The 11,524-nt window shown below is 45.7% G+C and overlaps 1 protein-coding gene across 1 annotated transcript in view; it reads right to left on the bottom strand.

The window, feature by feature from the left end:
• Nucleotides 1–1,244: 1,244 nt before the first annotated feature.
• The window catches only part of kcnk13a (potassium channel, subfamily K, member 13a), a 46,759-nt gene continuing 36,479 nt past the window's right edge, over nucleotides 1,245–11,524 (bottom strand). Inside the window, exon 2 of the mRNA XM_073039379.1 lies at nucleotides 1,245–2,377. Within this exon, the coding sequence (XP_072895480.1) occupies nucleotides 1,491–2,377 (887 nt within the window). The 3' untranslated portion in view covers nucleotides 1,245–1,490. The remainder of the gene's footprint in view (nucleotides 2,378–11,524) is intronic.

Raw genomic sequence — 11,524 nt, 5'->3', positions numbered from 1 at the left:
AATCAATCACTGACGAGATTTCCTCCCCCAAATCACAACTGAGTTTCTGAAATGACGACCAATCAGTTTATAAAGGTCAAGCATTCAGGGGGAACACCACAATCAACAGCCCACTGATGATGTCTCCTCGTATGGAGATGAAATGTTTGCAAGTAAATTGCCAAGATTGGAGAACAACTTTTATATTCTGTATTCTAGTCCTGAAGAAGGACCTCAACCTGAAACATTGACTGTCTGTTTCCCTCCACAGATGCTGCCTGACCTGCCAAGTTCCTCCAGCATTTTGTGTGTTGCTCCAGACTCTGGCATCTGTGGTCTCTTGTGTTTCCATTCTGCATGTTTTGTTTTGCTTTCTGCTACCCCCCAATTTCCCCTCCTCACACCCATCCCATCTCCCTCCCCCATCTTCAATATAACCTCCCCTTACACTCTCCATTCTCCCTCCTGTCCCCTCCCTCCCTCACCTCTCTTACACCATCCTCATCCTCTCCCCTGAAACCATTACACCCTCCCCTCGTCACAACCAAGGACTCTGCTGCCAGGTCTACGCATTCCCGCAGCTGGGCTATGCCAGAGGTTCAAAAATCGCGCTCGTGGGTATGCATATCCCAGCTAGTTACTGTTTAATTATGGCGGCATTTAATTCCCTTCTTTCGTTCTAGTCTTGTTGAGACTTGGCCAAAAGCACGGCAATGTTTATGCTCCCTACTTACCCTCATCCTTGTCCAGGAAAGAAGACTACTGTTTCGATTGATGCTGTCAAGGAGCGGCATTTAGTATTAGTTATTGCTTTCAGCTGCAATGTTGGCATTTAACTTTCAGTTTGAGAGTTTCAGTTAAAGGCCCTTTTGGCCTAGTGTTTATTGTTTTTCTTTTCCTTTCAACTCGGCAACAGTTCTCAGTAAAGTCAGTGAACTATCGACCCGCTTCAGTGTCTCTCCTTCTACACTCGGGCCTTATCCAAACATTCTAATACTCCTCCTCCTCCCTCCCCCATCTCCTCTATACCCTTCCCTCCCAACTCCCCTACCCTCTTAACTCCCCTTGCCCCCATCTCTCGACTGCACATAGCCCACCACTGTCCCCAATTCCATCTCCCTTCCTCTCCCCTACACCCTCCCATCCTCTTTCACCTCCATGTCCCCTACACCCTCCCATCCTCAATCACCTCCATGTCCCCTACACCCTCCCGTCCTCTCTCACCTCCATCTCCCCTACACCCCCCCTCACTTCTCCCCCCTCTGTTTTGCGTTTTATTGCCTGCATCGAATGATCCTCCAGGAAGGCATGCATAACAAGAAAAACTCCTCACTGTATCCCGGTACACGTGACAATAATAAGCCAACAATAATATCGCGGCCTCAAGAGATGCCCCCGCAGTTCCAGGGTGAGGGGTGAAAGATCGAAGCTGAGTGCCAACAATAATAATCGAACAGTATTTAATTATCATCTGGGGAAAGTCTCAGCAATCACAAAGGCCGGATCTGGTTTCATCTGTCCATGCTGGTCTCCACCAGCCTGTTGTTCATGATGGCGAGCGCTCCGACCCCCTCGCTAAAGTCGTTGGGGCGGGGGCTAGGGCCACTTGCCCGCGGGTGCCCGCTCGCCGTCTCCATCAGCTGCTTCTGCATGATGGCCAGCGAGACCTTGTTGGCGGCCAGGAAGTCGCGGATGGAGATCATCTCTCCGGACTGCCTGCGGCAGTCAGCCATGTTGCTCTCGGCGGAGGCCTTCCGCCGGGCGCGGAGAACGCCGGGCATCACCGTGTTACGGCCCGGCTGGAGGAGTTTCCGCTGACACCGTTGACAGCATCTACACTCCAGCCTCCTCAAGGTACAGTTGAGGAACTGCTTAATAACAATGGATATAACATTGAACAGTGAATAAATACAACACACTCCCATCAGGATGAAGAGAAAGTTGGCAAAGCGGTAGAATCCCTGATGGTCGTACCTCCTGTTCTGACTGCTGACAAGATCGCCAAAACCTATGGTGCTAAAGGCCACAAAGCAGAAGTAGATGGAGTCCATGTAACTCCAGCCCTCCACGGGAGTGTACATGGCCGAGGCACAGCAGGAGATGGTGAGGGCAGCCAAGCCGAGGATCAGCATGACATAGTAGACGGAGGGCTTCCAGCCAGCCAGGCTGTCAGTCCTGGCCCCAAGCCTGGCCCCACCATTCTGGCAGTCCAGCTGCGGCCGCACTCCGCTGCGCCTCAGCTGCCTCTCGTGGCAGGTCTTCAGTATGTAGGCCAGCACGGTGATCAGCCGCTCCAGAAAGAGGTTGAAGAAGAGGATGGTGGCTGCGCAGCCCACCAGGCCGTAGAATATGAGGAAGATCTTCCCGGCAGCGGTGGCCGGAGTGGTCATCCCAAAACCTGCAAAGAAGACAAATATGTTACTACGGCAACCTGCAGAATGCCAGTGAATGCCATGTTCACTTCCTCTTGAACAAAGAACATAGAGCATAACAGTACAGTACAGGCCCTTTGGCCTACGATGTTGTGCCGACCTTTTAACCTACTCCAAGATCAACCTAACTCTTCCCTTCCACACAGTTTCTACAAGGACAGAGTCTCCCTCGCTGTTATAAGACCATTGAACTGGCCTTTTGTACCATAAAGATGAACTCATGGCCTCACAATTTACCTCATCATGCCCCTCCACCTTGTTGTCCGCCTGCACTGCACTCTCTTTAATTCCCAGTATTTAATCCCAGATGGGGCTGAGGTTAATTCCCAGGATGGCGGGACTGTCATATATTGAAAGATTGGAGCGACTGGGCTTCTATACACTGGAATTTAGAAGGATGAGAGGGGATCTGATTGAAACATATAAGACTATTAAGGGATTGGACACGCTAGAGGCAGAAACATGTTCCCGATGTTGCGGGAGTCCAGAACCAGAGGCCACAGTTTAAGAATAAGGGGTAGGCCATTTAGAACGGAGTTCAGGAAAAACTTTTTCACCCAGAGAGTTGTGGATCTATGGAATGCTCTGCCTCAGAAGGCAGTGGAGGCCAATTCTCTGGATGCTTTCAAGAAAGAGTTAAATAGAGCTCTTATAGATAGTGGAGTCAAGGGATATGGGGATTAGGCAGGAACGGGGACTGATTGTGGATGATCAGCCATGATCACATTGAATGGCGATGCTGGCTTGAAGGGCCGAATAGCCTACTCCTGCACCTATTGTCTATTGTCTCTCTGTAACTGTAACACTTCATTCTGCATTCCCTTATTGTTTTCCCTCGTGCTACCTCAGTGCACTGCTGTAATGAAAAGAACTCTATGGAAAGCTTGCAAAGCCATCCACACACATCTATCTGTACTAGGAATAGCACAAAAGCATAATGCCATTACTGTGCTGGTGACCTGTGGTGAACTACATATACCTGTCTGGACACGCCCCCTGCTGACTGCTCCTGTGGCTCCTCCCACAGACCCCTGTATAAAGGTGATGGAGGTCTGAGCCCGGCCTCTCAGTCTCCAGGATGTAGTATGGTGGTCACTCACTGCTCGTTCCTTCTTCCAGTCAATAAAAGCCGATACCTCGCTTTTACCTCTCAGAGTGAGTTATTGATGGTGCATCATGACCCACGTTCAATTCCTGCTACCATCTATAAGGAATTTGTAGGTTCCCCTCCAGGTATTCCTGGAGGACCTGGTATTCCTCCAGGTCTTCCAGTTTCTCTCGTGGGTTAGTAGGTTAGAACATAAGATTTAGGAAGAGAGTTAGGCCATTCAGCCCATTGAGTCTGCTAGTATTGTTAACCTTCTCAACCCCATTCTCCTGTCTTCTCCCCTTAACCTTTAATAAGAGGTGAGTTGGTCACATGCACTCGATGGGATGAAAGACCTGTCACTACGTTGTATCTCTAAATAAAATTATGCTTTTCGTTGTATCTCGGTACGGGTGACATTAACAAAGCAAGACAAATACTAACAGGCAAAGGTCAACAAGTCCTTTTCTTGAAATAACAGGGGAGCAACAACCTCCATCAAAGGGCTTGGACTTGTTTGACTGAATTTTAGACATAAGCAATGAAAACACAATTAGCTTAGCATCCTCTGCATTAGCAAAATCTCTTTATTCTCTCGGTGGTTTTGCCATCATTTACAAGTCAAGAGACCGTGGGTTCAACTCCTACTAAAGCTACTTGACCAGAGGTTCAAAGACAACACTGCTGAAAGATGCAACTATATTATCTTTCAGTGACAAAAGATGCAGGCAGTTCTGCCCTTGGCTCCATGCTAGTTCCCCTCTCCTTATTTTTCTGCACCCCTGCAATTTATTTTCTCTCAAATGCCCATCAACTGCCTTATATTGATTTACCCACCTGCGCATCTATAGGATGTGGGAGAAAATCCCTGTCCCCAGTAGAAATGCACGGTCCCTTGGGTTGGCAGGTAAACTTAAGAGCATAAAATCACGTCATCTGAGCAGAATTAGGCCAGTCTGCCCATTGAGTCAGTTCCACCACTCGATCGTGGCTGATTTATTTTCTATCCCAAACCTATTCTTCTGCCTCCTCCCCATAAACTTTGATACCCTTACTAATCAAGAGCCTATCAACCTCCACTTTAAATATACCCAATGACTTGGTCTCTACAGCCATCTGTGGCAAAAAATTACACAGATTCACCATTCTACGGCTAAAGAAATTCCTCTTCATCTTTATTTTAAAGGGATATCCTTGTATTATGAGGTGAAGCTCTCTGGTCCTAGACTCCCCCACTACCAAGTCCACTACCACGAATCTAGTCCATCTAGTCCCTGCTGAACTATTATTCTGCCTAGCAGGAGTACTTGGTAGTGGGGGAGTCTAGGACCAGAGGGCTTCACCTCATAATAAGTGAAGCCCAACTAAAGTTTCATACAGCTGTGGTATGACTTTCTGACTCCTATACTCAGAGCCTGTATGACTCTCTGGTTCGATATTGGATAGGAAATCTATTCAAGAACACTCGTGATTGGTTGGATGCTGTCACCATGACAACAAGCAAAAGCAATTGAGCGTTAAGAGACCAATCAGCAAGGTACCACTTGGGGTGGAGTGGAGGTGGTGGTGGGGAGGGAAGGAACCCCTATCAGGCACAGGAACCTCGGCCTCCAGCCCTTAATCTCCATCGGAAGAGCTGATGACAACAGCTTATCAGTCGGAGATTAGATCAGAGGAAACTCGCGGATAACTTGTTGTGCTCAATGAGCTGGAGCTTGCCAGCTCCTTCACAAGATTGTTTTGGAGTGATTATACCTGGTTCTCAGTGGCAGACTGACACAGTCGTCATGAAGGATGTGAGGGTCCGAAGGCACGGCACTCTGTGGGCCTTCCGCAATGATTAAAGGGGCACTGCAGCCACGAGGTGGTATAAACCGACGTGGCGGCTGAGAGCTGTAGTCCGTCAGCTCAGTAATGAGCTCTGATGAGGAGCTTGCACGCAAAATATCCTAAATAAAGTTAGTTTTATTTGTCACATGTACAAACCCCATTTCCAGAAAAGTTGGGGTTTTTTCCAAAATGCAATAAAAACAAAAATCTGTGATACGTTAATTCACATGAACCCTTATTTAACTGACAAAAGTACAAAGAAAAGATTTTCAATAGTTTTACTGACCAACTTAATTGTATTTTGTAAATATACACAGATTTAGAATTTGATGGCTGCAACACACTCAACAAAAGTTGGGACAGAGGCATGTTTACCATTGTGTTACATCACCTTTCCTTTTAATAACACTTTTTAATCGTTTTGGAACTGAGGATACTAATTGTAGTAGATTTGCAATTGGAAATTTTGTCCATTCTTGCTTGATATAAGACTTCAGCTGCTCAACAGTCCGTGGTCTCCGATGTCTGATTCTCCTCTTCATGATGCGCCATACATTTTCAAAAGGAGATAGATCTGGACTGGCAGCAGGCCAGTCAAGCACACGCACTCTGTGTCTACAAAGCCACGCTGTTGTAGCCCATGCAGAATGTTGTCTGGCACTGTCCTGCTAAAATAAGCATGGATGTCCCAGGAAGAGACATCGCCTTGATGGCAACATATGTCTCTCTATTTTCCTAATATACGCCTCAGAGTCAATGGTACCTTCACATACATGCAACTCACCCATGCCGTGGGCACTGATGCACCCCCATACCATCACAGATGCTGGCTTTTGCACCTTTTGCTGATAACAATCAGGATGGTCATTTTCATCTTTGGCACGGAGAACTCGGCGCCCGTTTTTTCTGAAAACTAGCTGAAATGTGGACTCATCTGACCACAGCACACGGGTCCACAGTCTTTCGGTCCATCTGAGATGAGCTCAGGCCCAGAGAACTCACTGGCGTTTCTGCATAGAGTTGATATATGGCTTCCTTCTTGCGTAATACAGTTTCAAGTTGCATTTCTGGATGTAGCGACGGACTGTGTTAAGTGACAATGGTTTTCCGAAGTACTCCCGAGCCCAGGTGGCTATAATTGTCACAGTAGTATGACGGTTTCTTAGGCAGTGCCGCCTGAGGGCTCGAAGATCACGCGCATTCAACAGTGGTTTCCGACCTTGCCCTTTATGCACTGAGATGTCTCTGAATCTTTTCACAATATTATGTACTGTAGATGTTGAAAGACCTAAATTCTCTGCAATCTTGCGTTGGGAAATGTTCCTTTTGAACTGACTAACAATTCTCTCACGAATTTTGGCACAAAGGGGTGAGCCACGACCCATCCTTGCTTGCAAAGACTGAGCCTTTGATGGACACTACTTTTATACCCAGTCATGATACCTCACCTGCTACCAATTAGCCTGTTTAATGTGGCATCTTCCAAACTGGTGTTACTTGAATATCCTGTGCACTTCTCAATCTTATTTTAACTCTGTCCCAACTTTTGTTGAGTGTGTTGCAGCCATCAAATTCTAAATTTGTGTATATTTACAAACTACAATTAAGTTGGTCAGTAAAACTATTGAAAATCTTTTCTTCGTACTTTTGTCAGTTAAATAAGGGTTCACGTGAATTAACATATCACAGATTTTTGTTTTTATTGTATTTTGGAAAATATCCCAACTTTTCTGGAAATGGGGTTTGTACATCGAGACATACAGTGAAATACGTCAATGAGCAACTCAATCTGAGGCTGTGCTGGAGACAGACCACAATTATCACCAACCTCCAGCACCTACATAGCATGCCCACAACTCACTAACCCTAAATAGTACGCCTTGTGGAATATGGAAGGAAACTGGAGCACCCAGAGGAGGGAATTGAATCCCGATCGCTGGAGCTGTAAAGCACTGTGCTAAATGCTACGCCACCATGTTGTTCCTGCTCAGAAGGTGAGCCAGACCTTGCTGAGCTGTAGCACCTCCTGTTTATCGAGGTGGTCCCATTTTATAGCAAAGCTGGGACTTACTGCTCAGTGCCCTGGCCAATATTCCTCCCTCTGCTCCCACTACTGAATAAAAGAAAGAAGAACAACACACACAAAATGCTGGAGGAACTTCGCAGGTCGGGCAACATCTGTGGAAGGGAATACAGTGAATAGCTGACATTTCGAGCCTTTCATCAGGACTCAACTAACGAAAAATTCACAATAGGCTACCTGGAAGCCCGTACCACCAAGCCGAAGACACTTCTATCCTGCTGATATCTTGTATCTCCTGACCTCACAATCTGCCTCGTTATGATCTTGTACTTCATTGTTTACCTGCACTGCACTGTCTCTGGAGTTGTCACTCTTTATTCTACACCCTGTCATTGATTTCCCTTGTTCTACCTCAGTGCAATGTGTAATGTTTTGATCTGTATGAACAGTACGCAAGACAACCTTTTCGATCGTGTATCTCAGTACCTGTGACAATAATCAACTAATTTTAAAAAACAATGAAAGTTGGCACTTTTTCTAGCAGTGCCCTGGCCAACATTCACCCCTCTGCCTTCAGTGAGTTAACTACTCAATAAAATAATAAAGAATTCACTACAGAGGAGCAGACCTTTTGGGCTAACCAATCTGTGCCAATGGTGTACAGGAGTAAAGAAGAAATTGGTCATCATGCCTTTCAATATATAACCATATAACAATTACAGCACAGAAACAGGCCATCTTGGCCCTTCTAGTCTGTGCTGAACATTTACTCTCACCTAGTCCCACTGACCCACACTCAGCCCATAACCCTCCATTCCTTTCCTGTCCATATACCTATCCAATTTTGCTTTAAGTGACAATATCAAACCTGCCTCTACCATTTCTACTGGAAGCTCATTCCACACAGCTGTAGCTGTCTATGCAGGCCTCAGCTCCTCTGTTATACCAGTTCTCTTAGCCCTCAATGCCTTGATAACTTCACTCACCTCAACACTGTACTGATTCCACCGCCTATGGACTCAGTTTCAAGGACTCTACAGCTCATGCTCTCAGTGCTAATTATTTATTTATCAGTTGTACAATTTGTATTTTTGCACCTTGGTTGTTTGTCAGTCACTGATTCGATCGTATTGTATGAAGATATACGCTCAGTGGCTGCTTTACTAGGTATCTCCTGGACCTAATAAATTGGTCACTGAGCGAATGTCCATGGTCTTTCGCTGCTTTATCCCTGCCAGTTCAAGGTTTGACGTGTTGTGCACTCATAAATGCTCTTCAGCACACCACCGTTGCAATGGTTATTTGACTTACTGTCACTTTCTTGTCAGCTTGAACTAGTCTCGCCATTTTCCTCCGACCTCTCTGATTAACGAGGTATTTTCGACAACAGATCTGCCACTATCTAGATTTTGTTTTTGTTTATCGCACCATTCTCTGTAAATTCTAGAGACCGTAGTGTGTGAAAATCCCAGGAGATCAACAGTTTCTGAGATACTCAAACCACCCTGTCTAGCACCAACAACCTTTCCATGGTCAAAGTCACTGAGGTCATATTTCATCCCCATTCTGATGTTTGGTCTGAACAACAACTGAACCTCTTGGCCATGTCTGCATGCTTCTATGTATTAAGCTGCTGCCTCAGGATTGGCTGATTAGATAATTGCATTAACAAGTGGGAGGACAGGTGTACCTAATAAAGTGGCCACTGAGCATATATGTACTTTGATAATAAATTTACTTCGAACTTTGAAATACTTATCTATCTCCAGGTTAAATATACAGTACCTAATAATCTGAGCTTCCACCCCCCCCCCCCCCCCACACCGCCGTGGACAGAAAATTCCATGGATTCACCATCCATGGCTTGATATGGCAACTGCTCTGCACGTGATCGCAAGAAATTGAAGAGAGTTGAAGACTCAGCTCAGCACGTCAAGAAACTAGCCCCTCTCCCCCATGGACTTGGGCTACACTTCTCGCTGCCTCAGTAAAGCAGCCAGCATAAAGATCACACCCACCCCAGACATTCTCTCCTCTCCTATCAAGCAGAAGATACAACAGCCTGAAAGCATGTCCCAACAACCTTAAAGACAGCTGCTACCCTGCTGGTTATAAGACTACTGAATGGACCTCTTGTATAATAAGATAGATTCTTGACCTCACAATCTACTTCATTATGGCCATAAATAACTTACTGCCTGCCTGGACTGAACTTTCTCTGTAACAGTAACACCTCATTCTCAACTCTGTTGTTGCTTTTCCCTTGTACTACCTCGATACATTGCTGCAATGAAACGATCCAGAGGGATTGCATGCAAAACGTGGACCCCAGCACATGCGACAGCAGTAAAACAGTTTCCAATGACCGTCTCAGAAAAAAGGGTTCCATACAACTCTCAGTTTTAAGTGGATGGGAATCAACACTCAACGTTTTGGGCTGAGAAGGATCTTGGCCAGAAATGTTGGCTCCCTCATTCCCCTTCATAGATGCTGCCTGACCTGCTGAGTTCCTCCAGCATTTGTTTTTTCATCTTACTCTGGAAGAACCTCCACAGAATCTCTTGTGTTTCTTAGATTTACAAGTCTGGTCCCTTGTAACTAACAATTCTCCACCTGGCTGCCTTAATCCTCATCCAAACAATTTTTTATTATTCTGGATCAACATCTCTTCCTTAAGTCACTTCAAAGTTCAACGTAAATTTATTATCAAAGCCTGTATATGGTATACCACCAATTACTACCCTGAGATTCATTTTCTTGCAAGCATTCAGAGTTGAACAATAGAATCAATGAAAATACACACACATGACAAACTGCGCAAATACAAAACAAACAAGTAATAAATAAATTTAAAATGCTGAGAACATGTGTCATAGAGCCCTTGAAAGTGCGTCTATAGGTTGTGTTCAGTGTTATGGCGAGTGAAGATGTCCACGCTGGTTCAGGAGCCTGATGGTTGGAGGGTAATAATTGTCCCTGAAGCTGGTGGTGTGGCACCCAAGGCTCCTGGACCTCTTTCCTGACAGCAACACGAGAAGACAGTACGGCCTGGATGGTGGGCGTCCTCGTTGATGGATACTGCTTTCTTGTGGCAGCACTCTTTGTGGATGGGCTCAGTGGTGGGTAGGGCATTTCCTGTGATGAACTGGGCTGTATCCACCACTTTATTTTGTAGGCTTCTGATGAGCTGATAACTATATCCTCTCTGCTTGTTCAGAGCTCCCTGCAAAATGGATGCTGTAATTCTAGAGTTCAAAAATATCTACATGTACCCACTGGTTGTAAAGTACCATGTAATTAAAACTCTTTTGAGTTACATATGGATATATTCAGCAGCTCAGGCACCATCAATGGAGACGGGAATTAGAATTGGAATTGGTATCCGTTTTATTTCTGTCCAATGTACCAAAAGGTTGTCTTGCAGACTATTCACACAGACTAAATCATTACGAAGTGCATTGAGGTAGAGCAAGGTAAAACAATAACACAACATAGAACAGCATGTAAAAGCTATGGAGAAAGTGCAGAGCAAACGTAAAATTTAAAACAGCATAGTAACACACCCTCTGATGGACAGTCTATGGTGCCTGTGCTGACCATCATGCCAGTTTAAACTAATCCCATCTGACTGCACATTATCCATACCCCTGCATTCCAATGGTTTCTCACCTGGGGGCCATGGACCCCTTGGTTAACGGGAGGGAATAAGTTGGGAACCCCGGCTCCATTCTCTGCATGTTCACATTCTATTTAAACGTCCTTAAACCTTATTGTCATATTGGCTTCCTCTACTTCTACCACTCCCGGTATAAAGATAAGCTCCTTGCACATCTCCTTGAAACCCTCCCCCTCTCACCTTAAAGCTATGCACTCTATTACTCGACATTTCCACCCTCGGGGACAAGACTCTGACTAACTAAAAATTAAAGATGACCTCTATTTGTCCACATGTATGTTGAAACATACAGTGAAGTGCACCGTTTGCGTGAAGTCAGATCAGTGAGGATTGTGCTGGGGCAGCCTGTAAGTGCTGCCACACTTCCAGAACCAGCATAGCATACCCACAACTCACTGGCCCTAACCACGCATCTCTGGAGCATGCCAAGGTCAGAGGGAGAACGTATGAACCCCTTCTGGAGGGCAGCAGGAACTGAACTCTGACCTTACAGCCTG

The sequence above is a fragment of the Hemitrygon akajei genome, chromosome 3, assembly GCF_048418815.1.
Source record: "Hemitrygon akajei chromosome 3, sHemAka1.3, whole genome shotgun sequence".
Lineage (NCBI taxonomy): Eukaryota > Metazoa > Chordata > Chondrichthyes > Myliobatiformes > Dasyatidae > Hemitrygon > Hemitrygon akajei.
The sequence above is the reverse complement of the archived record's forward strand: the minus strand, read 5'-3'. Positions and strand labels throughout refer to the sequence as shown.